The 25,925-nt window shown below is 52.7% G+C and overlaps 1 protein-coding gene across 1 annotated transcript in view; it reads left to right on the top strand.

Moving 5' to 3' along the window:
- Window positions 1–2,471: 2,471 nt before the first annotated feature.
- The window catches only part of SUPT16H (SPT16 homolog, facilitates chromatin remodeling subunit), a 43,931-nt gene continuing 20,477 nt past the window's right edge, over window positions 2,472–25,925 (top strand). The window contains exons 1-16 of the mRNA XM_033084394.1: window positions 2,472–2,605; window positions 2,870–2,962; window positions 6,537–6,710; window positions 7,854–8,006; window positions 9,533–9,679; window positions 11,199–11,350; window positions 14,395–14,567; window positions 16,247–16,337; window positions 16,437–16,510; window positions 16,610–16,722; window positions 17,929–17,994; window positions 18,375–18,470; window positions 19,417–19,532; window positions 22,156–22,309; window positions 23,326–23,453; window positions 23,529–23,664. Coding sequence (XP_032940285.1) covers window positions 2,540–2,605; window positions 2,870–2,962; window positions 6,537–6,710; window positions 7,854–8,006; window positions 9,533–9,679; window positions 11,199–11,350; window positions 14,395–14,567; window positions 16,247–16,337; window positions 16,437–16,510; window positions 16,610–16,722; window positions 17,929–17,994; window positions 18,375–18,470; window positions 19,417–19,532; window positions 22,156–22,309; window positions 23,326–23,453; window positions 23,529–23,664 — 1,932 coding nt within the window. The 5' untranslated portion in view covers window positions 2,472–2,539. The remainder of the gene's footprint in view (window positions 2,606–2,869; window positions 2,963–6,536; window positions 6,711–7,853; window positions 8,007–9,532; window positions 9,680–11,198; window positions 11,351–14,394; window positions 14,568–16,246; window positions 16,338–16,436; window positions 16,511–16,609; window positions 16,723–17,928; window positions 17,995–18,374; window positions 18,471–19,416; window positions 19,533–22,155; window positions 22,310–23,325; window positions 23,454–23,528; window positions 23,665–25,925) is intronic.

Raw genomic sequence — 25,925 nt, 5'->3', positions numbered from 1 at the left:
CGCCCCAAATTCGCCTCCCGCGCCCCCGCACTTCCTGGAGCAGCGCCGAGAAAAGTGGCACCGGAAAAAGGTACCGAAAATGGCCCAAAAATCCCCAAAATTCCCCAAAATCGGGGTGGGGGAGGGGCTGGGTCCCCCTCATTTTGTGTGGGGGAGGTCTTGGCTCCTCCCACTCCTCAAATTTATTTATTTTTTAACATAATTTTGGGGCAGTTTTAAAGGGTGGGGGTGTGGCTTGAGCTGACCACACCCATTTAAGCCCCACCCACCCTAAATTTAAATTTTTTTTCTTTCTTTCCCCCCAGTTCCTCCCCTCCCCCCCCTCAGGTTTGGACCTTTCCAAGATGGTGGCGCTGATGGGGGGCGGAGCCGGCGGCGCGGGGGGCGGGGCCTCGCCCTCCCTGGCCCCGCCCCCGCGCTTCCGGCCGGAAGCGGAAGAGGAGGAGGCGGAAGCCGGAAGTGGGTGCTGCCCCCTGCTGGCCGACCCCATGTTGCCGCCCACTTCCGACTCGGATTGAGCCCCGCCCCCTCTCCTGGCGGGGCCACGCCCCCTCCCCATATTTATATAAATATGTAAAATGTCTCTGTGTCATAGGGGGGCGGGGCAGGGGCGGGGCCGAGCGGGGCGGGGCCGAGCGGGGCGGGGCCGAGCGCGGGCAGGGCTGGCGGGACGGGAGGGACCCGGCGGGGGTTTTTTTTTTTTTAATAAAAGGTTTGCAAACTGAGCGAGGAGTGCTGAGAGTGGTTTTTTTTTTTTTTTTTTCTCCCGTGATTGAGCGCTAATTAAGGGCCTCCCCCACTCTAATAAACACGTTAATTAAAGGCCGCTGTTAATTACCGATCCCCACGCGCGTTTCCCGCTCTCACCGCCGAGCTCCCCTCACGATTTTCCCGCCTCCTCCTGTCACGTGATCTCCCCTCACGATTTTCCCGCCTCTCGCCCGTCACGTGACTCCGCCCCTGTTTTTCCCGCCCTTTCCTGGTCACGTGGTGCCCTCCCCTCACGATTTTCCCGCCTCTCGCCCATCACGTGACCCCTCCCCTGTTTTTCCCGCCCTTTCCTGGTCACGTGGTGCCCTCCCCTCACGATTTTCCCGCCTCTTGCCCATCACGTGACCCTTCCCCTTGTTTTCCCGCCTCTCCCTGGTCACGTGATCTCCTCCCCTCACGATTTTCCCGCCTCTCGCCCGTCACGTGACCCCTCCCCTGTTTTTCCCGCCCTTTTCTGGTCACGTGGTGCCCTCCCCTCACGATTTTCCCGCCTCTTCTCCATCACGTGACCCCACCCGTGTTTTTCCCGCCCTTTCTTGGTCACGTGGTGCCCTCCCCTCACGATTTTCCCGCCTCTCGCCCATCACGTGACCCCTCCCCTGTTTTTCCCGCCCTTTTCTGGTCACGTGGTGCCCTCCCCTCACGATTTTCCCGCCTCTCGCCCATCACGTGACCCGGGAGCGGCGCCATTTTTCCCCTCTGTTTTGCATTCCCGCATCACGTGACGACGGGCCCGCTCCGTTCTTTTTTATTTTCCCTCCCTTCGCGGGGCCAGGAGAACGGAACCGCTTCTTCCCCGTGATTTCCCTCTCCTCCCATTCTCCTGAATCCTTGCGCTTCCTCCCCATCATTTTTCCGCCTTCCCGGCAGTCCCGCTCCTCTCCCGTCCCGCGGATCAGGGACGCCGCCATTTTACCCCCCCCACTTCCGGCCTTCCTCCTTCACGTGATGCCGGCGCCTCACGGTTTCCCCGCCTCTTCCTGTCATGTGACGAATGCTTCCGCTCATTGATCACGTGACGCAGGAACCGGCGCCATTTTACCCCACTTCCGGCCTTCCTCCTTCACGTGATGCCGGCGCCTCACTGTTTCCCCGCCTTTTCCTGTCATGTGACAGATACTTCCGCTCCTTGATCACGTGACGCGGGAACCGGCGCCATTTTACCCCCCACTTCCGGCCTTCCTCCTTCACGTGATGCCGGCGCCTCACGGTTTCCCCGCCTTTTCCTGTCATGTGACGACGGCTTCCGCTTCTTGATCACGTGATGCGGGAACCGGCGCCATTTTCCCTTTTTCCTGTGTTCCCGTATCATGTGACCGCGGCCCCCTCAGCGCCACTTTTCCGGCTCTCCGCCGTCCCGTTTGAAAGGAACCGTTTCCTCCCCCGGTTTCGGCGTCCTTCTCCCCGCTATTTCCCGGTTTTTCCTTTCCTCTGTTTCTCGTTTTCCCCCCTTCCCCACACACGGGCGCTTCCCCAGTTTCCCGCCTCTCGCCGTCACGTGACAGCGCCCCCTCAGTTTCCCGCCTCCCCTTGCATCACGTGACGCGCGCCCCCCCTCAGCCCGCCCGTCCCGCCTTTTTCCGCTGCCCCGGAAGCGGAAGTTCCCCTCAGGCCGCACTTCCGGGGGGACGCCGCGGCGCGGGAGGAGGAGGAGGAGGCGGCGGCGGCGGCGGAGGCGACTCGGGGGGTCCCGGGGGGGGGGTCCCGGCGGGGGATCCCGGACGAGCCCGAGGGTGCCGGGGGCCGCTCGCCCCGGCTGGGCCCCCTCATGGCGCTCAGCCTGGACCGCGAGGCCTTTTCGCGGCGGTTGCGGCGGCTCTACGCGAGCTGGCAGGTAGGGGGGGGGCGGAGGGGGGGGGGTTTGTGAGGGGGATCGCGGTGGGGGAGGGGCCTGAGGGACATTTTTTGGGAGTTGAGGTAAATTTGGGGGGATGTGGGGAGGGGGCGTGGGGAGGATGGGGAGGGCGAGTTCGAGGCGGGGTGCGGGATAAATCTGAGGGGAATTTGGGGCCGTTTCGGGTTTATCCGCGGGGATCGGGGGTAATTTGGGGAGGGGTCCTCGAGGGGAGGGGTCTGACCCTGCCCTGTAACCCCCCAGAAAGGCGAGGATGAGTTCGGGGGCGTCGACGCCATCGTGGTGGCCGTGGGGGTGGACGAGGAGATCGTGTACGCCAAATCCACGGCGCTGCAGGTGAGGGGGGGGAAATTTCTGAGGGGAAACCCCAAAATTCCTGAGGGGAGACCCCAAAATTTCTGAGGTAAAAATTCCAAAATCCCTGAGGGGAGACCCCAAAATTCCTGAGGGGAGACCCCGAAATTCCCGAGGGAAAATCCCAAAACTCCTGAGGGCAAAATTCCCACAATTCCTGAGGGGAGACCCCAAAATTTCTGAGAGGAAATCCCAAAATTCCTGAGGGGAAATCTCAAAATCTCTGGGGTAAAAATCCCTGAGGGGAGACCCCAAAAATCCCTGAGGGGAGACCCCAAAATTCCTGAGAGGAAATCCCAAAATTCCTGAGGGGAAACCTCAAAATCCCTGAGGGGAAAACCCCAAAATTCCTGAAGGAAAAACCCCAATATTCCTGAGGGGAAAACCCCAAAATTCCTGAGGGGAATGCACAAAAATCCTGAGGGAAAACCCCAAAATTCCTGAGGGAAAAACCCCAAAATTCCTGAGGGGGAGCCTGAAATTCCTGAGGGGAAACCCCAGAATCTCTGAGAGAAAAACCCCAAAATCTCTGAGGGGAAAAACCCCAAAATCCCTGAGGGAAAAACTCCAAAATTCCTGAGGGGAAAACCCCAGAATTCCTGAGGGGAAAACTCCAAAATTCCTGAGGGAGAGCTCGAAATTCCTGAAGGAAAAAAAATCCCGAAATTCCTGAGGGGAAATCCCAAAAATCCTGAGGGGAAAACCCCAAAATTCCTGAGGGGGAACCCAAAATTCCATGAGGAGAGAGTGCCAAAATACCTGAGAGGGAACCCCAAAATTCCTGAGGGGAAACCCCAAAATTCCTGAGTGGAAATCTCAAAATTCCTGAGGGGAAAATCCCAAAATTCCTGAGGGGAAAAATCCCAAAATTCCTGAGGGGAAAACCCCAAAATTCCTGAGGGGGAGCTCAAAATTCCTGAGGGGGAACCCCAAAATCTCTGAGAGAAAAATCCCAAAATCCCTGAGGGGAAAATCCCAAAATTCCTGAGGGGAAAACCCCAAAATTCCTGAGGGGAAATCCCAAAATTCCTGAGGGGAAATCCCAAAATTCCTGAGGGGAAAACCCCAAAATTCCTGAGGGGAAAATCCTAAAATTCCTGAGGGGAAAATCGCAAAATTCCTGAGGGAGAGCTCGAAATTCCTGAAGGAAAATCTCAAAATTTCTGAGGGAAAATCCCAAAATTCCTGAGGGGAAAACCCAAATCCCTGAGGGGAAAAATCCCAAAATTCCTGAGGGGAAACCCCCAAAATTCCTGAGGGGAGACCCCAAAATTCCTGAGGGAAAAACCCCAAAATTCCTGAGGGGAAATCCCAAAATTCCTGAAGGAAAATCCCTAATCCCTGAGGGGAAACCCCATTTTTAGGGGGGCTCCCATCGTATTTGGGGGATTTTTTGTCATTTTGAGAGAGTTCCCAGAATATTTTTAGGGTTTTAAAATGCTCATTTAATTTTTTAATGCATTCCTGTGGTTTTTAAATTTTTTCCCTTAGTTTTTTTTTATGTATTTCCATTATATTTTTATGATTTTGCATGGTTTTTAAATGTATTTATATAAATTTTTAGTGTTTTTTTGTAGGTTTTTAATGTTTTTGTGTTGTTTTTAGGGGAATTTGCTTTGTTTTTATTAGATGGGTCTCAACATTTATGAAAAAAATTGTTCTTATTTTTAGGTGAATTCTCATTTTTTGAGGTGAATTCTCTCATTTTTGGGGTGAAAATTCTGATTTTTTGGGGTGAATTCTCTCGTTTTTGGGGTGCATTTTTTTTACTTTCAGGAACACTCATAATTTTTATCAATTTTCTTTATTTTTGGGGTGATTTCTCTCATTTTTGGAGTTAATTCTCTCATTTTTGGGGTGAATTCTCTCATTTTTTGAGTTAATTTTCTCATTTTTGGGGTGAATTCTCATGATTTTGGGGACCCTTCCCACCAATTCCCATCATTTCCAGGCAACTCCCCCTCCCCTTTATCAACCACCTCCACTTTTGGGATTTCCTTTTGGGGGGTCCCTGTCCCATTTTGGGGTGTCCCTGTTTTGGGGTCTCAGTTTTGGGGTCTCTGTCCTATTTTGGGGTCCCATTTTGGGTGTCCCTGCCCCATTTTGGGTTCCTCTGTCTCATTTTGGGGTCTCATTTTGGGATCCCTGTCCCATTTTGGGGTGTCCCTGTTTTGGGGTCTCTGTCCTATTTTGGGGTCTCATTTTGGGCTCCCCTGTCCCATTTTTGGGTTCCTCTGTCTCATTTTGGGGTGTTTTTGTCCCATTTTGGGGTTTCATTTTGGGTTCCCCTGTCCCATTTTGGGATCCCTGTCCCATTTTTGGGGTTCCTCTGTCCCATTTTGGGGTGTCCCAGTCCCATTTTGGGGTATTCCTGTTTTGGGGTCCCTGTCCCATTTTGGGATGTCCCATTTTGGGGTTCCCCTGTCCCATTTTGGGGTGTCCCTGTCCCATTTTGGGGTGTCCCATTTTGGGGTCTCAGTTTTGGTGTCCTTTTCCCAATTTTGGGGTCCCATTTTGGATTTCCCTGTCCCACAATGGGTTCCCCTGTCTCATTTTGGGGTCCCATTTTGGGTTCTCTGTCCTGTTTTGGGATCTCTGTCCCATTTTTGGGGTGTCCCTGTCCCATTTTGGGGTTTCATTTTGGGGTTCCCCTGTCCCATTTTGGGGTGTCCGTGCCCCATTTTGGTGTCCCTGTCCCATTTTGGGGTGTTTCTGTTTTGGGGTCTCAGTTTTGGGATCCCTGTCCCATTTTTGGGGTTCCCCTGTCCCATTTTGGGGTGTCCATGCCCCATTTTGGGTTTTCTGTCCCATTTTGGGGTGTTTCTGTCCCACTTTGGGGTCTCATTTTGGGGTTCCCCTGTCCCATTTTGGTGTCCATGTCCCATTTTGGGGTCCCATTTTTGGGGTGTCTCTGCCCCATTTTGGGATGTCCCATTTTGGGTTCCCCTGTCCCATTTTGGGATCCCTGTCCCATTTTTGGGGTTCCTCTGTCCCATTTTGGGGTGTCCCAGTCCCATTTTGGGTTCCCCTGTCCCATTTTTGGGGTCCCTGTCCCCATTTTGGGGTCCCATTTTGGGGTGTCCCTGTCCCATTTTGGGGTTTTTGTCCCCCCAGACGTGGCTGTTCGGGTACGAGCTCACCGACACGGTGATGCTGTTCTGCGAGGAGCGCGCCCGTGTGGGATATCCCATTTTTGGGGTCTCTATCCCATTTTTGGGGTCTCTATCCCATTTTTGGGGTGTCCCTGTCCCATTTTGGGGTCCCTGTCCCCCCAGACGTGGCTGTTCGGGTACGAGCTCACCGACACGGTGATGCTGTTCTGCGAGGAGCGCGCCCGTGTGGGATATCCCATTTTTGGGGTCTCTATCCCATTTTTGGGGTTCCCTGTCCCATTTTTGGGGTTCCTGTCCCCCCAGACGTGGCTGTTCGGGTACGAGCTCACCGACACGGTGATGCTGTTCTGCGAGGAGCGCGCCCGTGTGGGATATCCCATTTTTGGGGTCTCTATCCCATTTTTGGGTTCTGGGGTCCCATTTTGGGGTCTCTGTCCCCCCAGACGTGGCTGTTCGGGTACGAGCTCACCGACACGGTGATGCTGTTCTGCGAGGAGCGCGCGCTCTTCCTGGCCAGCCGCAAGAAGGTCGAGTTCCTCAAGCAGGTGGCGCAGGGCAAGGGCGCCGAGGGCGGCGGCAACGGGCTGCCGGCGGTCACGCTGCTCGTCAGGGAAAAGGTGGGGTTTGGGATTTGGGGTTTGGGGTTTTGGGGTGCTGGGGCTGCCGGCCGTCACGCTGCTGGTCCGGGAAAAGGTGGGGATCCCATGTGGGATTTGGGGTGGGATTTGGGGTTTTGGGGTGGGATTTGGGGTTTTGGGGGCCCTGGGGCTGCCCGCGGTCACGCTGCTGGTCAGGGAAAAGGTGGGGATTCTTTGGGGTCCTTTTGGGGTCCTTTTGGGGTTTGGGGTGGGATTTGGGGTTTTGGGGTGCTGGGGCTGCTGGCAGTCATGCTGCTCGTCAGGGAGAAGGTGGGATTTGGGATTTGGGATGGGATTTGGGGTCGTTTTGGGGGTCCTGGGGCTTCTGGTCCAGGAGAAGGTGGGGGTCCCATGGGGGATTTGGGGTGGGATTTGGGATTTGGGGTGCTGGGAGTGGGATTTGGGGTGGGATTTGGTGTGGGATTTGGGATTTTGGGGTGCTGGGGGTGGGATTTAGGGTCCTTTTAGGGTTTTAGGGGGTCCTGGAGGTGACTTTTAGGGTCAGGATTGGATTTAAGGAGATTTTTTTGGGGGTTGGGTTTGGGGATCCTCGTTGGGTTTTTGGGGGTCACTTTTGGGGTCAGGATTGGATTTAGGGGGATTTTTTTGGGATTTGGGTTTGGGGGATCCTAGTTGGGTTTGTGAGATCCTCGTTGTGTTTTTTGGGGGTCACTTTTGGGGTCAGGGTTGGATTTAGGGGATTTATTTGGGTTTGGAGGATCCTCATTGGGTTTTGGGGGGTCCTGGGGGTCACTTTTGGGGTCAGGGTTGGATTTAGGGAGTTTTTTTGGGATTTGGGTTTGGGGGATCCTTGTTGGGTTTTTGGGGGATCCTCGTTGGGTTTTTGGGGGATCCTCGTTGGGTTTTTGGGGGTCACTTTTGGGGTCAAGGTTGGATTTAGGGGATTTATTTGGGATTTGGGTTTGGGGGATCCTCGTTGGGTTTTTGGGGGTCACTTTTGGGGTCAAGGTTGGATTTAGGGAGATTTTTTTGGGGTTTGGGTTCGGGGGGTCCTCATTGGATTTGGGGCGACTGGAGTTGGGTTGGGACCCCCGAGCTGGGCGTGGCCGCCCCGCCCCCACGGCCACGCCCCCACAGCCACGCCCCCCTCCCCGCCCGCAGAACGAGAGCAACAAGGCCAACTTCGAGAAGCTGATCGAGGCGCTCAAGGGCAGCCGGGGCGGGCGGCGCCTCGGCGTCTTCGCCAAGGACAAATTCCCCGGGGAGTTCATGAAGAGCTGGAACGACGCGCTGAGCAAGGAGGGCTTCGAGAAGGTGGGGAGGGGTGGGGCGGGGTTGGGAGGGGCAGAGTTGGGTTGGGGTTGGGTTGGGAGGGTCAGAGTTGGGTTGGGGTTGGGGTGGGAGAGCTGGAGTTGGGTTGGAAGAGTTGGAGTTGGGTTGAAGTTGGGTTGGAAGAGTTGGGATTGGGTTGGAAGAGTTGGGGTTGGTTTGGAAGGGTCAGAGTTGAGTTCAAGTTGGGTTGGAAGGGTCAGAGTTGGGTTGGAAGGGTCAGAGTTGAGTTGAAAGAGTCAGGGTTGGGTTGGAAGAGTTGGAGTTGGGTTGGAAGGGTCAGAGTTGGGTTGGAAGAGTTGAAGTTGAGTTGGAAGGGTCAGAGTTGGATTGGAAGGGTCAGAGTTGAGTTGGAAGAGTCAAAGTTGGGTTGGAACAGTCAAAGTTGAGTTGGTAGAGTTGGAGTTGACTTGGAAGAGTCAAAGTTGTGTTGGAAGGGTCAAAGTTGGTTTGGAAGAGTCGGAGTTGGGTTGGAAGACCTGGAGTTGGGTTGGAAGAGTCAAAGTTGGGTTGGAAGGGACAGAGTTGAGTTGGAAGAGTCGGAGTTGCGTTGGCAAAGTTGAGTTGAAGTTGGGTTGGAAGGGTTGAAGTTGGGTTGGAAGAGTTGAAGTTGAGTTGGAAGGGTCAAAGTTGGGTTGGAAGAGTTGGGGTTGGGTTGGAAGAGTCGGAGTTGAGTTGGAAGTGTTGAAGTTGGGTTGGAAGAGTCAGAGTTTGGTTGGAAGACTCAAAGTTGAGTCAAAGTTGGGTTGGAAGAGTTGAAGTTGGGTTGGAAGGGTCAGAGTTGGGTTGGAAGAGTCAAAGTTGAGTTCAAGTTGGGTTGGAAGGGTCAAAGTTGGGTTGGAAGGGTCAAAGTTGGGTTGGAAGAGTCAAAGTTGAGTTCAAGTTGGGTTGGAAGAGTCAAAGTGGGGTTGGAAGGGTCAAAGTTGGGTTGGAAGAGTCAAAGTTGGGTTGGAAGAGTCAAAGTTGAGTTGGAAGAGTCAAAGTTGGGTTGGAAAGGTCAAAGTTGAGTGCAAGTTGGGTTGGAAGAGTCAAAGTTGGGTTGGAAGGGTCAGGGTTGCTTTGGAAGGGTTGAAGTTGAGTTGGAAGAGTTGACATTGAGTTGAAAGGGTCACAGTTGGGTCAGAGTTGGGTTGGAAGAGTCAAAGTTGGGTTGGAAGAGTCAAAGTTGGGTTGGAAGGGTTGAAGTTGGGTTGGAAGAATTAAAGTTGGGTTGGAAGAATTAGAGTTGAGTTGGAAGAGTCAAAATTGGGTTGGAAGGGTCAGGGTTGAGTTGGAAGAGTTGGAGTTGGCTTGGAAGAGTCTAAGTTGGGTTGGAAGAGTCAAAGTTGAGTTCAAGTTGGGTTGGAAGAGTTGGGGTTGTGTTGGAAGAGTTGATGTTGGGTTGGAAGGGTTCGAGTTGAGTTGGAAGGGTCCGAGTTGGGTCGGAAGGGTCCGAGTTGGGTCGGAAGGGCCCGATCCGCTCCGGCCCCGCCGCGCTGACCACTGACCGCCGCCCACCCCGCGGGGCGCAGGTGGACGTGAGCGCGGCCGTGGCGCAGGCCATGGCGGCCAAGGAGGAGGGGGAGCTGCAGCTGATGCGCAAGGCGGCCGCCATCACCTCCGAGGTCTTCACCAAGTTCTTCAAGGAGCGCGTCATGGAGATCGTCGACGCCGACGAGGTGGGGGCGGGGCCGCGGGGGAAGGGGCGGGGCCACGGGGAAAGGGGCGGGGCCACGGGGAAAGGGGCAGGGCCACGGGGAAAGGGGCGGGGCCAAAATTCACAGTTTAGGGTTGGGTTGGGTCAAAAATTGGAGTTTTGGGTTAAAAATTGGACCAAAAATTGGAGTTTTTGACATTAGATTGGAGTTAAAATGGAAGTTTTCTGATAGGATTTTGATTTAAATTTTTTACAAAAGTTTTGATAAAAAATTTGATAGGAATTTGGTTAAATTCCTATAAAAATTCAATTAAACTTTATACGAAAGTTTCAATTAAAATTTTGACAGAAATTTGATAAAATTCTGATAAAAATTTGGTTTAAATTTTTTAATAAAAATTTGGTAAAATTATGTTAAAAATGCCATAAAAATTTTAATATGGATTCGATAAAAAATTTAATAAAAATTCAAGAAAACTTTAGTAAAAATATGGAAAAATTTTAATACAGATGCGATAAAAATCTTCATAACAATTCAATAAAAAAATTAATATAAAATTGAGAACAATTTGTATTAAAAAATAGAAGATGATTTTAATAAAAATTTGATTAACAATTTAGTAAGAATTAGATAAAAATTTTAATACAAATTTTAATAAAAATTCAGTTAAAGTTTTAATAAAACCTTGATTGAAACTCTAGTAAAAGACCATAAAAATTTCAATAGAAAGGAATAAAAATTTTAATACAGGCTTGAAAAAAATTTAATAAAAATTTGATTGAACTCTAATAAAAATTAGAATAAAAGCTTATTAAAAATTCAGTTAGAATTTTAATATAAATCTGACTTAGGTTCTAATAAAAATTCATAAAGAATTTTAATATAAGGTAATTTTAATACAGGTTTGAAAAAAATTTAATACAGATTTTAAAAAAATTAATAAAAATTTGATAAAAATCTAATAAAAGTTCAATTAAAATTTTAATAAAAACTTTATTTGAATTCCAATAAAAATTCATAAAAAATTTAACATAAAGTAATAATAACTTTAATTTTGATTTGCAAAAAATTTGATAAAAGTTTGATTATAAGTTTAATACAAATTAGATTTAAAATTTAATAAAACTTTGATTAAAAATTTAATAAAAGCTTGACTTACTTAAATTCTGATAAAAATTCATAAAAATTTTAATAGAAGGTAATAAGAATTTTAATACAGATTTGAAAAAAATATAAAAATTTGTTTAAAAATTTAATAGAAGTCTGATAAAAATCTAATACAAATTTGATTTAAAATTTAATAAAAATTCAATTAGAATCCTAATAATTTTTTTTAATTGAAAAATGGACTAAATAAAGCCCAAATGTGACCACTTGAACCCCAAACCCTCACATTTTTGGGGGTTTTTCTCCCAAAATCGGCCGTTCTGGGGCCGGATTTCCCCGTCCCCATTTCCATGACGTCACCATGACGTCACAATGACGTCACAATGACATCACAATGACATCACAATGACGTCACCGCGCCGTCCCCACGCAGAAGGTGCGCCACAGCAAGCTGGCCGAGGCGGTGGAGAAAGCCATCGAGGAGAAGAAATTCCTGGCGGGCGCCGACCCCTCGGCCGTGGAGATGTGCTACCCTCCAATCATCCAGAGTGGGGGCAACTACAACCTCAAATTCAGCGTGGTCAGGTGAGATAAAAACACCAAAACTGACCCAAAATCCTGCTTGGAATGGGGTAACTACAGCCTCAAATTCAGCGTGGTCAGGTGAGATAGAAACACCAAAACTGACCCAAAATCCTGCTGGGAATGGGGGTAACTACAGCCTCAAATTCAGCGTGGTCAGGTGAGAAAAAACCCCAAAACTGACCCAAAATCCTGCTGGGAATGGGGTAACTACAGCCTCAAATTCAGCGTGGTCAGGTGAGATAAAAACACCAAAACTGACCCAAAATCCTGCTGGGAATGGGGTAACTACAGCCTCAAATTCAGCGTGGTCAGGTGAGATAGAAACACCAAAACTGACCCAAAATCCTGCCTGGGGTAACTACAGCCTCAAATTCAGCGTGGTCAGGTGAGATAGAAACACCAAAACTGACCCAAAATCCTGCCTGGGAATGGGGTAACTACAGCCTCAAATTCAGCGTGGTCAGGTGAGATAAAAACCCCAAAACTGACCCAAAATCCTGCCTGGGGTAACTACAGCCTCAAATTCAGCGTGGTCAGGTGAGATAAAAACACCAAAACTGACCCAAAATCCTGCCTGGGGTAACTACAGCCTCAAATTCAGCGTGGTCAGGTGAGTAAAAACCCAAAAACTGACCCAAAATCCTGCCTGGGGAGCCAAAAACACCAAAACTGACCCAAAATCCTGCCTGGGGTAACTACAGCCTCAAATTCAGCGTGGTCAGGTGAGATAAAAACACCAAAACTGACCCAAAATCCTGCTGGGAATGGGGGAACTACAGCCTCAAATTCAGCGTGGTCAGGTGAGATAAAAAACACCAAAACTGACCCAAAATCCTGCTTGGGGTAACTACAGCCTCAAATTCAGCGTGGTCAGGTGAGATAAAAACACCAAAACTGACCCAAAATCCTGCCTGGGGTAACTACAGCCTCAAATTCAGCGTGGTCAGGTGAGCCAAAAACACCAAAACTGACCCAAAATCCTGCCTGGGGTAACTACAGCCTCAAATTCAGCGTGGTCAGGTGAGATAAAAACACCAAAACTGACCCAAAATCCTGCTTGGGGAGCCAAAAACACCAAAACTGACCCAAAATCCTGCCTGGGGTAACTACAGCCTCAAATTCAGCGTGGTCAGGTGAGAAAAAACACCAAAACTGACCCAAAATCCTGCTGGGGTAACTACAGCCTCAAATTCAGCGTGGTCAGGTGAGCCAAAAACACCAAAACTGACCCAAAATCCTGCTGGGAATGGGGTAACTACAGCCTCAAATTCAGCGTGGTCAGGTGAGATAAAAACACCAAAACTGACCCAAAATCCTGCCTGGGGTAACTACAGCCTCAAATTCAGCGTGGTCAGGTGAGATAAAAACACCAAAACTGACCCAAAATCCTGCTGGGAATGGGGTAACTACAGCCTCAAATTCAGCGTGGTCAGGTGAGATAAAAACACCAAAACTGACCCAAAATCCTGCCTGGGGTAACTACAGCCTCAAATTCAGCGTGGTCAGGTGAGATAAAACCACCAAAACTGACCCAAAATCCTGCTGGGAATGGGGTAACTACAGCCTCAAATTCAGCGTGGTCAGGTGAGCCAAAAACCCAAAAACTGACCCAAAATCCTGCCTGGGGTAACTACAGCCTCAAATTCAGCGTGGTCAGGTGAGATAGAAACACCAAAACTGACCCAAAATCCTGCTTGGGGAGCCAAAAACACCAAAACTGACCCAAAATCCTGCCTGGGGTGGGGTAACTACAGCCTCAAATTCAGCGTGGTCAGGTGAGCCAAAAACACCAAAACTGACCCAAAATCCTGCCTGGGGTAACTACAGCCTCAAATTCAGCGTGGTCAGGTGAGATAGAAACCCCAAAACTGACCCAAAGTCCTGCCTGGGGTAACTACAGCCTCAAATTCAGCGTGGTCAGGTGAGCCAAAAACACCAAAACTGACCCAAAATCCTGCCTGGGGTAACTACAGCCTCAAATTCAGCGTGGTCAGGTGAGCCAAAAACACCAAAACTGACCCAAAATCCTGCCTGGGGTAACTACAACCTCAAATTCAGCGTGGTCAGGTGAGATAAAAACACCAAAACTGACCCAAAATCCTGCCTGGGGTAACTACAACCTCAAATTCAGCGTGGTCAGGTGAGATAAAAACACCAAAACTGACCCAAAATCCTGCTGGGAATGGGGTAACTACAACCTCAAATTCAGCGTGGTCAGGTGAGATAAAAACCCCAAAACTGACCCAAAATCCTGCCTGGGGGATGGGGTAACTACAGCCTCAAATTCAGCGTGGTCAGGTGAGCCAAAAACACCAAAACTGACCCAAAATCCTGCTTGGAGTGGGTAAAAATGAATAAAAATGGGGTTTGTGTGATGGAAATTGGTGTTTTCAGGGTGGAAATTTGGGGTTTGGGTTCTGTTCTCACCCAGAGTTTGGGGTTCTGGTGCAGAATTGGGGTTTTCCGTCCCAAAATTGAGGTGTTGGACCCAAAATTGGTGTTTGCCACCTTGATATTTTAATTTCCATCCCAAAATTTGACTTTTTTTTTTATTTCTGCACCTTAAATCCCTTTTTTGCCTGTATTTCCCATTTTTCTTCATTCCCCCATTTCTCACCCCATTTTTCCCATTTCTCACCCCGTTTTTTTCATTTTTCACCCATTTTTCACCCCATTTCTCACCCCATTTTTCTCCATTTTTCCCCATTTCCCCCATTTCTCACCCTATTTCTCACCCATTTTTTCCCAATTCCCCCATTTCTCACCCCATTTTCCCCATTTCTCACCCCATTTTCCCCATTTCTCACCCCATTTTTCTCATTTCTCACCCCATTTCACACCCCATTTTTTCCCATTTCCCCCATTTCTCACCCCATTTTTCCCATTTTTCCCATTTCTCCCACATTTTTCCCCATTTCTCACCCATTTTTGGCTTTTTTTCCAATTTTACCCATTCCTCACCCCCTTTTTCCCAATTTCCCCATTTCTCACCCCAATTTTTCCCATTTCCCCCATTTCTCACCCCAAATTTCCCCTCCCCGCAGCGACAAGAGCCACATGCACTTTGGGGCCATCACCTGCTCCATGGGGATCCGCTACAAATCCTACTGCTCCAACCTGGTGCGCACGCTGATGGTGGACCCGCCGCAGGACATGCAGGAGCACTACGGCTTCCTGCTGCAGCTGCAGGAGACGCTGCTGCGCGAGCTGCGACACGGTGAGTGACCCCTGAGTGACCACTGAGTGACCACAGACTGACCACAGTGACCAGGGACTGACCGCACCACACTGACACCACACCGACCCCACCCCGACCCCCCCACGGCTTCCTGCTGCAGCTGCAGGAGACGCTGCTGCGCGAGCTGCGCCACGGTGAGTGACCGCTGAGTGACCACAGTGACCGCTGAGTGACCACAGACTGACCACACCACACCGACCCCACACTGACCCCACCCCGACCCCCCCACGGCTTCCTGCTGCAGCTGCAGGAGACGCTGCTGCGCGAGCTGCGCCACGGTGAGTGACCCTGAGTGACCACTGAGTGACCACAGACTGACCACAGACTGACCGCACCACACTGACCCCACACTGAGCCCATTACTGCACACACAGTGACCACTGAGTGACCAGAGTGACTCCTGAGTGACCACAGTGACCACAGTCACCAATCCCATACTGACTCCATTACTACAGAGGCAATGACCACTGAGTGACCACAATGACCGTTAAGCGACCCCATAAAATAACTCCCACGGTGACCCCAAAGTGACCATAGTGACCCCTGAGTGATCATAGTGACCCCTGAGTGACCAGAGTGACTCCTGAATGACCACAGTGACCCCTGAGTGACCCGAGTGACCCTGAGTGACCAGACTGACCCCTGAGTGACCAGACTGACCCCTGAGTGACCAGACTGATTCCTGAGTGACCAGAGTGACCCCTGAGTGACCAGACTGACCCCTGAGTGACCAGACTGACCCCTGAGTGATCAGACTGATTCCTGAGTGACCAGAGTGACCCCAGAGTGACCACAGTGACGCCTGAGTGACCCGAGCGACCAGACTGATCCCCAAGTGACACCAGAGTGACCCCCGAGTGACCATAGTGACCCCTGAGTGACCAGAGTGACCAGACTGACCCCCGAGTGACACCAGAGTGACCCCCGAGTGACCATAGTGACCCCTGAGTGACCCGAGCGACCAGACTGATCCCCGAGTGACACCAGAGTGACCCCCGAGTGACCATAGTGACCCCAGAGTGACCAGACTGACTCCTGAGTGACCAGAGTGACCCCTGAGTGACCCCTGAGTGACCCCAATCCCCCCCAAGTGACCCCTTAGTGACCAGACTGACTCCAGAGTGACCAGACTGACCCCTGAGTGACCACAGTGACCCCTGAGTGACCATAGTGACCCCTGAGTGACCCAAGTGACCCCAGACTGACCCCTGAGTGACCACAGTGACTCCTGAGTGACCAGACTGACTCCTGAGTGACCATAGTGACCCCTGAGTGACCATAGTGACCCCTGAGTGACCAGAGTGACCCCAGACTGACTCCTGAGTGACTACAGTGACCCCTGAGTGACCCCAATCCCCCCCAAGTGACCCCTTAGTGACCAGACTGTGTCCTGAGTGACCAGACTGACTCCAGAGTGACCAGACTGACCACCGAGTGACCAGAGTGATCCCTGAGCGACCAGACTGACCCCTGAGTGACCCCAATCCCCCCCAAGTGACCCGAGTGACCAGAGTGACCCCTGAGTGACCAGGCTGACTCCTGAGTGACCAGAGTGACCCCTGAGTGACCAGGCTGACTCCTGAGTGAACAGACTGACTCCTGAGTGACCAGACTGACCCCAGAGTGACCCCTGAGTGACCAGACTGACCAATCCCCAGGTGCCAAGCTCTGCGACGTCTACGCCGCCGTCATGGACGTGGTCAAGAAGCAGCGGCCGGAGCTGCTGGGCAAGATCACCAAGAATTTGGGGTGAGAACGGCCGGGATTGGGTCTGGGGTCACTCAGGGGTCACTCAGGGGTCACTCAGGGGTCAGCGTGGTCACTTGGGGTCACTCTGGGGTCACCCAGGTTCGCCATGGGCATCGAGTTCCGCGAGGGCTCCCTGGTCATCAACAGCAAGAACCAGCAGCGCCTCAAGAAGGGTGAGAGCCGCGAAATCCCCGTTTTTCACCCCAAAATCCCCTTTTTTTTTAAATTTTTAATATTTTTTACCGAAACCGCGCGTTTTCTCCCCGGCCCAGGGATGGTTTTCAGCATCAACGTGGGGCTCTCGGACCTGCCCAACAAGGAGGGCAAGCGGCCGGAGGAGCGGACGTACGCGCTCTTCATCGGCGACACCGTCATGGTGGACGAGGTGGGCGGGGCCGGCGCCGGCCAATCGCGGGGGGCCCTGAGCGCGCGCCGACCAATCGTGGCCTTGCGTCTGCTCCCCTCGGCCAATCACATTCTTGTTCCCCTCACACCATGGCTCCTCCCCTTGTGCACCTCAGCCAATCACAGCTTTCCTCAGGAAATGGCTCCGCCTCTGCTGCCCTGAGCCAATCATGGCCTTCCTCCCCTCACGCATTGGCTCCGCCCCTCCTGCCCTCAGCCAATCACGGCCTTGCTCCTCTCAGCCAATCACGGCCTTGTTCCTGTCAGCCAATCACGGCCTTGTTCCTGTCAGCCAATCACATCCTTGCTCCCCTCAGGCCGTGGCTCCTCCCCTCCTGCGCCTCAGCCAATCACATTCTTGCTCCCCTCACAAAATGGCTCCTCCCCTCCTGCTGTCAGCCAATCACGGCCTTGCTCCCCTCAGGAAATGGCAGCTCCATTTCCACCTCTCAGACTATCACGGCCTTGCTCTCCTCAGCCGATCACGGCCTTGCTCCTCTCAGAAAATGGCTCCTCCGCTTCTGCCCCTCAGTGAATCGCGATCTTGCTCCCCTCAGGAAATGGCGGCTCCATTTCCGCCCCTCAGACAATCATGGCCTTGCTCCCCTCACAAAATGGCTCCTCCCCTCCTGCCCTTAGCCAATCGCGATCTTGCTCCCCTCAGAAAATGGCTCCTCCCCTCCCACCCCTCCGCCAATCACGGCATTGCTTCCCTCAGCCAATCATGGCCTTACTGTCCTCAGCCAATCACATTCTTGCTCCCCTCAGAAAATGGCTCCTCCCCTCCCACCCATCAGCCAATCACGGCTTTGCTCCCCTCACACCATGGCTCCTCCCCTCTTGCACCTCAGCCAATCACAGCCTCCCTCCCCTCACACCATGGCTCCTCCCCTCCCACCCATCAGCCAGTCACGGCTTTGCTCCCCTCACACCATGGCTCCTCCCCTCCTGCACCTCAGCCAATCACGACCTCCTGCTCCTCAGCCAATCACAGCCTTGCTCCCCTCACACAGTGGCCCCTCCCCTCCCTCCCCTCAGCCAATCACGTCCTTGCTCCCCTCACGCATTGGCCCCTCCCCTCCCACCCCTCAGCCAATCGCGTTCTCCCCTCCCGTCCCCTCCACCAATCACGTCCCTCCTTGGCGCGCCGCCGGCCAATCGCGTCGCTCGGTGCCGCCCCCTGCAGGACGGCCCGGCCGTGGTGCTGACGTCCGTCAAGAAGAAGGTGAAGAACGTCGGCATCTTCCTCAAGGTGAGCCCGGGTTTGGGGCCAAAACGGCGAAATTTGGGGAAATTCCTCCATTTGGGTGGGGGCTTCTCCTCAGGGTTTGGGGTTTTGGGTCATTTTGGGGCGTTTTGAGGGGGTTTGGGGGCGGGATTGCTTGGGATCTCTGGGGTTTTGGGTGGGTTTGGGGATTCCAGGCGTTCCTGACCTGAATTCCCTGAGGGTTTTGCCCAAATTCCCCACAGTTTTTTACCCAAATTCCCAGAGGTTTTGCCCCAAATTCCCTGAGGGTTTTTGCCCCGAATTCCCTGAGGGTTTTACCCCAAATTCCCTGAGGGTTTTGCCCCAAATTCCCTGAGGGTTTTTCCCCGAGGTTTTTTTCCCAAATTCCCCGTTTCTGTCCCCAGAACGAGGACGAGGATGAGGAGGAGCCGGACAAGGACGCGGCCGAGGATCTCCTGGGGCGCAGCTCCCGCGCCGCCCTGCTGACCGAGCGCACGCGGGTGGGTCCCTGCGCTGACCGCTACTGACCAGTGCTGACCACCAGTGACCCTGCCCTGACCACTGCTGACCAGTGCTAAACCTGTCCTGAGTGCCACTGACCGCTGCTGACCAGTGCTGACCACTGCTGACCCTGCCCTGACTGTCACTGACCAGTGCTGACCACCAGTGACCACCACTGACCCTGCCCTGACCGCTGCTGACCAGTGCTTACCACCACTGACCACTGCTGACCTTGTCCTGAGCGTCACTGACCCCCACTGCTGACCAGTGCTGACCACTGCTGATCAGCAGTGACCACCACTGACCTTGCCCTGACTGCTGCTGACCAGTGCTAAACCTGTCCTGAGCGTCACTGACCACCACTGCTGACCACCACTGACCATTGCTGACCACTACTGACCACTGCTGACGAGTACTGACCACCACTGACCATCACTGACCCTGCCCTGACTGCTGCTGACCAGTGCTGACCCTGTCCTGATCGCCACTGACCATTCCCTGACCCCACTGACCATTCCCTGACCCCTGAGTGACCCCTGAGTGACCACACTGACCCCACTGACCCCTGAGTGACCACACTGTCCTTGCAGAATGAACTGACCGCGGAGGAGAAGCGCCGGGCGCACCAGAAGGAACTGGGCACTGACCATTCCCTGACTGACCCCACTGACCATTCCCTGACCCCACTGACCATTCTCTGCCCATTCCCTGACCCCTGACTGACCCCACTGACCCCACACTGACCACACTGACCCCTGAGTGTCCATTCCAGAACGAGCTGACCGCGGAGGAGAAGCGCCGGGCGCACCAGAAGGAACTGGGCACTGACCATTCCCTGACTGACCCCACTGACCATTCCCTGACCGTTCCCTGACCATTCCCTGACCCCTGAGTGACCACACTGACCCCTGAGTGACCACACTGACCCCTGAGTGTCCGTTTCAGAATGAACTGACCGCCGAGGAGAAGCGCCGGGCGCACCAGAAGGAATTGGCCACGCAGCTCAACGAGGACGCGCGGCGGCGCCTGACGGAGCAGCGGGGCGAGCAGCAGACACAAAAGTGAGGGAATTCACCCCAAAAATGACCAAATTCACCCCAAAATCTGAGTCCTGAGTACCCAAATTCACCCCAAATCTGACCCCAAAAATGCAGGAATTCACCCCAAAATCTGAGTCCTGAGTACCCAAATTCACCCCAAAATCTGACCCCAAAACTGCCCAAATTCACCCCAAATCCGGGTCTTGTGCCCGGTCCTGCTCCTCTGGCCCAGTCTGGGATTGTCTGGGGGAGAAATTCCTGCCCCAATCCCAAATTTCTGCCCCAATTCCAACCCTGATTTTTCTCCCATTTCCCAAATTTCCATTTTTTCCCAAAATCCCGATTTCTCGCCCCAATCCAGGGCCCACAAGTCGAACGTGTCCTGCAATTCCTTCCCAATTCCTGCCCCAACTCCTGCCCCAATTCCCAAATTCCCACCCCAATTCCCATCCAGAATTTTTCTCTGATTTTCCCCCAATCCCCAAATTTCCATTTTTTCCCAAAATCCCGGTTTTTCCCCCCGATCCAGGGCCCGTAAGTCGAACGTGTCGTACAAGAGCGCGGCGCTGCTGCCCCAACTCCTGCCCCAAATCCCAAATTCCCACCCCAATTCCCACTCAGATTTTTCTCCCCAATGTCCCAAATTTCCATTTTTTCCCAAAATCCCGTGTTTTTACCCCGATTCAGGGCCCGTAAATCCAACGTGTCGTACAAGAGCGCGGCGCTGCTGCCCCAGCTCCAGCCCCAATTCCAGCCCCAAATTCCCACCCCAATCCCCAATTCCCACTCAGAATTTTTCTCTGATTTTTCCCCAGTTCCCAAATTTCCATTTTTTCCCAAAATCCCGATTTTTCCCCCAAAACAGGGCCCGTAAATCCAACGTGTCGTACAAGAGCGCGGCGCTGCTGCCCCAATCCCTCAATTCCCAAATTCCCACCCCAATTCCCACCCCAATCCCAAATTCCCACCCCAAATCCCATTCAGAATTTTTCCCCAATGTCCCAAATTTCCATTTTTTCCCAAAATCCCGTGTTTTCCCCCCAAACAGGACCCGTAAATCCAACGTGTCGTACAAGAGCGCGGCGCTGCTGCCCCAATCCCCACCCCAAATATCCCACCCCAAATCCAAATTCCCACCCCAATTCCCATTCAGAATTTTCCCCAATTCCCAAATTTCCATTTTTTCCCAAAATCCCGGTTTTTCCCCCCAAACAGGGCCCGTAAATCCAACGTGTCGTACAAGAGCGCGGCGCTGCTGCCCCAACTCCTGCCCCAATTCCAGCCCCAAATTCCCACCCCAATCCCAAACTCCCACCCCAAATCCCACTCAGATTTTTTCCCCAATGTCCCAAATTTCCATTTTTTCCCAAAATCCCATTTTTTCCCCCCGATCCAGGGCCCGTAAATCCAACGTGTCGTACAAGAGCGCGGCGCTGCTGCCCCAACTCCTCAATTCCCAATCCCAAACTCCCAATCCCCAATTCCCACCCGAATTCCCACCCAGATTTTTTTCCCAATTTCCCCAATGTCCCAAATTCCCATTTTTTCCCAAAATCCCGGTTTTTCCCCCCAACCCAGGGCCCGTAAATCCAACGTGTCGTACAAGAGCGCGGCGCTGCTGCCCCAATCCCCAAATTCCCCAATCCCCCCATCCCAATTCCCACCCCAATCCCAAATTCCCACCCCAATTCCCACTCAGAATTTTCCCCCAATTCCCAAATTTCCATTTTTTCCCAAAATCCCGGTTTTTCCCCCCAAACAGGGCCCGGAAGTCGAACGTGTCGTACAAGAGCGCGGCGCTGCTGCCCCAACTCCTGCCCCAAATCCCCAATTCCTGCCCCAATTCCCATTCAGATTTTTTTCCCCAATTTTTTTCCCAATTTCCCCAAATCCCCAAATTTCCATTTTTTCCCAAAATCCCGTGTTTTCCCCCCAATCCAGGACCCGTAAATCCAACGTGTCGTACAAGAGCGCGGCGCTGCTGCCCCAACTCCTTCCCTAAATCCCCAATTCCCACCCCAAATCCCATTCAGAATTTTTCCCCAATGTCCCAAATTCCCATTTTTTCCCAAAATCCCGGTTTTTCCCCCCAAACAGGGCCCGGAAGTCGAATGTGTCGTACAAGAGCGCGGCACTGCTGCCCCAACTCCTCAATCCCCAATCCCCCAATCCTCAATTCCTGCCCCAAATCCAAACCCCTGCCTCAATTCCCACCCCAAATCCCATTCAGAATTTTTCCCCTAATCCCCAAATTCCCATTTTTTCCCAAAATCCCATGTTTTTACCCCAATCCAGGGCCCGCAAGTCGAACGTGTCGTACAAGAGCGCGGCGCTGCTGCCCCAACTCCTCAATTCCCAATCCGAAATTCCTCCCTAAATTCTCACTCCAATTCCCACTCTGATTTTTCCCAAATTCTCAAATTTCCATTTTTTCCCAAAATCCCGGTTTTTCCCCCCAAACCAGGGCCCGTAAATCCAACGTGTCGTACAAGAGCGCGGCGCTGCTGCCCCAAATTCCTACCCCAAATCCTCAATTCCTGCCCCAATTCCCACCCCAATTCCCATCCAGATTTTTTCTCTGATTTTCCCCCACTCCCCAAATTTCCATTTTTTCCCAAAATCCCGGTTTCTCACCCCAATCCAGGGCCCGCAAGTCGAACGTGTCGTACAAGAGCGCGGCGCTGCTGCCCAAGGAGCCGCACGTGCGCGAGATGAAGATCTACATCGACAAGAAGTACGAGAGCGTCATCATGCCGGTGTTCGGCATCGCCACGCCCTTCCACATCGCCACCATCAAGGTGGGGGGGGACCCGAAAATGGGGGAATTCGGCCCAAAAAGTGAACTGGGAAACTGCCTCAAAATCCAGGGAATTCAGCCCAAAAAATAAACTGGGAATTTGAACTGAAATCAGGGGAATTCAGCCCAAAAAATGACCTGGGGTTTGGGGTGAAATCCAGGGAATTTGGGCTGAAAAATAACCAGGGGGTTTGGGGTGAAAAAATGGGGATTTGAGCTGAAAAAAATTCGGGATTTTGACCCAAAAAAGACCCTGGGAATTTGATCTGAAATCCAGGAAATTTGACCTGAAAAAATCCCCGGGAATTCGACCCAAAAAAATGAGGATCTGCCCCAAAAAAATGGGAATCCCCCAAATTCACCCCAGAATTTTCTCAAATTAGCCAAAATCTCCTGATTTCACCCCAAATTTACCAAAATCCCCTGATTTCACCCCAGAACATCAGCATGTCCATGGAGGGCGACTGCACCTACCTGCCCCAAACCCCAAAAACACCCCAGAAACTCACCCCAAAACCCCCTGAAATCCCCAAAAAAACCCCTGAAATCCCCAGAACTCACCCCAAAATCCCCAAGAATTTTCTCAAATTGACCAAAATCCCCAGAATTCACCCCAAATTTCCTCCCCAGAACATCAGCATGTCCGTGGAGGGCGACTACACCTACCTGCCCCAAACCCCAAAAACTCACCCCAAAACCTCCTGAAATCCCCCAAAAAGCCCCTGAACTCACCCAAACTCACCCTAAATCCCCTGAATTCACCCCAAAATTCTCTCAAATTGACCAAAATCCCCGGATTTCACCCCGAATTGACCAAAATCTCCTGATTTCACCCCAGAACATCAGCATGTCCGTGGAGGGCGACTACACCTACCTGCCCCAAACCCCAAAAAACTCACCCCAAAACCCCCTGAAATCCCCCAAAAATCCCCAAAATTCACCCCAAAACCCCCAGAACTCACCCAAAATCCCCTGATTTCACCCCAAATTTACCAAAATCCCCGGATTTCACCCCAGAACATCAGCATGTCCGTGGAGGGCGACTACACCTACCTGCGCATCAACTTCTTCTGCCCGGGCAGCGCCCTGGGCCGCAACGAGGGCAACATCTTCCCCAACCCCGAGGCCACCTTCGTCAAGGAGATGTGAGTGACCCCCCTGATGGTCAGTGCGGTCACCCAGCGGTCAGTGTGGTCACTCAGGGCGGTCACTCCCCGCAGAACGTACCGCGCCTCCAACCTGAAGCCGCCGGGCGAGCAGACGGTGCCGGCGTCCAACCTGCAGAACGCCTTCCGCATCATCAAGGAGGTGCAGAAGCGCTACAAGACCCGGGAGGCCGAGGAGAAGGAGAAGGAGGTGGGCACTGGTCACTCAGGGGTCACTCTGTGGTCACTCAGGGGTCAGGAGAGGTCACTAAAGGTCAGGAAGGGTCACTTACTGGTCATTCATGGAGGTGCAGAAGCGCTTCAAGACCTGCGAGACCAAGGAGAAGGAGAAGGAGGTGGGCAGTGGTTACTCACTGGTCACTCACTGGTCACTCAGGGCTCACTCTGTGGTCAGTCGGGTCACTGAGTGTCAGGAGGGGTCAGGAAGGGTCACTCTGTGGTCACTCAGTGGTCATTCAGGGTCAGGGGGGGTTACTCTGTGGTCAGGAGGGGTCAATCAGAAGCGCTACAAGACCCGGGAGACCAAGGAAAAGGAGAAAGAGGTGGGCAGTGGTCACTCACTGGTCACTCAGGGGTCAGGAGGGGTCACTCAGAGTCAGGAGGGGTCACTCAGGGGTCAGGAGATGTCACTGAGGGTCAGGGGAGGTCAGGAATGGTCATTCAATGGTCACTCAAGGAGGTGCAGAAGCACTACAAGACCCGGGAGGCCGAGGAGAAGGAGAAGGAGGTGGGCACTGGTCACTCACTGGTCACTCACTGGTCAGTCTGGGGTCACTGAGGGTCTGGGGAGGTCAGGAATGGTCACTCAGGGGTCACTCAAGGAGGTGCAGAAGCACTACAAGACCCGGGAGGCCGAGGAGAAGGAGAAAGAGGTGGGCACTGGTCACTCTGGGGTCACTCACTGGTCAGTCTGGGGTCACTGAGGGTCTGGGGGGGTCACTTAGTGGTCATTCAGAGTCAGGACGGGTCACTCAGAAGCGCTACAAGACCCGCGAGACCAAGGAAAAGGAGAAAGAGGTGGGCAGTGGTCACTCACTGGTCACTCTGTGGTCACTGAGGGGTCACTCAGGAGTCACTGAGGGTCAGGAGGGGTCAGGAAGGGTCACTCAGGGGTCATTGAGGGTCAGGGGAGGTCAGGAGGGGTCACTCAGGGGTCATTCAGAGTCAGGAATGGTCACTCAAGGAGGTGCAGAAGCGCTACAAGACCTGGGAGGCCGAGGAGAAGGAGAAAGAGGTGGTCACTGGTCACTCACTGGTCACTCAGGGGTCACTCTGGGGTCACTCTGGGGTCACTCAGGGGTCACTCTGTATCAGGAGGGGTCACTCAGGGGTCATTCAGAGTCAGGGGAGGTCACTTAGTGGTCATTCAGTGTCAGGAATGGTCACTCAAGGGTCACTCGGAAGTGCTACAAGACCCGGGAGGCCGAGGAGAAGGAGAAGGAGGTGGGCACTGGTCACTCACTGGTCACTCTGGGGTCACTCTGGGGTCACTGAGGGGCTGGAAGGGTCAGGGGAGGTCAGAAATGGTCACTCAGTGGTCACTCAAGGAGGTGCAGAAGCGCTACAAGACCCGGGAGACGAAGGAAAAGGAGAAAGAGGTGGGCAGTGGTCACTCACTGGTCACTCACTGGTCACTCTGTATCAGGAGGGGTCACTTAGTGGTCATTCAGAGTCAGGACGGGTCACTCAGAAGCGCTACAAGACCCGCGAGACCAAGGAGAAGAAGAGGTGGGCACTGGTCACTCACTGGTCACTCTGTGGTCACTCAGGGTTCACTCAGGGGTCACTCACTGGTCACTCAGGATCACTAAAAGGTCAGGAGGGGTCACTGAGTGTCAGGAGGGGTCATTCAGTGGTCATTCAGAGGTCACTCAGGGAGGTGCAGAAGCGCTACAAGACCCGGGAGGCCGAGGAGAAGGAGAAGGAGGTGGGCACTGGTCACTCTGGGGTCACTCACTGGTCACTCACTGGTCACTCAGGGGTCAGTGGTCACTCAGTGGTCACTCAGGGGTCAGTGGTCACTCAGTGGTCACTCAGTGGTCACTCTGGTCACTCTGCAGGGCATAGTGAAGCAGGACTCTCTGGTCACTCAGTGATCGTTGATCACTCAGTGCTCACTCAGGGTCACTCTGTGGTCACTCATTGATCACTCAGTGATCAGTCACTGGTCAGTCAGTGGTCAGTGGTCACTCAGTGGTCACTCTGTGGTCACTCCCCAGGGCATAGTGAAGCAGGACTCTCTGGTCACTCAGTGCCGGATAATCAATCAGTGCTCACTCAGGACTCACTCAGTGGTCACTCAGGGATTGCTGATCACTCAGTGGTCTCTCACTGGTCACTCACTGGTCAGTGGTCACTCAGTGGTCACTCTGTGGTCACTCCCCAGGGCATAGTGAAGCAGGACTCGCTGGTCACTCAGTGATTGTTGATCACTCAGGGCTCTCTCAGGGT

The sequence above is a fragment of the Catharus ustulatus genome, chromosome 38 (assembly GCF_009819885.2).
Source record: "Catharus ustulatus isolate bCatUst1 chromosome 38, bCatUst1.pri.v2, whole genome shotgun sequence".
In the NCBI taxonomy this organism is placed as follows: domain Eukaryota; kingdom Metazoa; phylum Chordata; class Aves; order Passeriformes; family Turdidae; genus Catharus; species Catharus ustulatus.
The sequence above is the reverse complement of the archived record's forward strand: the minus strand, read 5'-3'. Positions and strand labels throughout refer to the sequence as shown.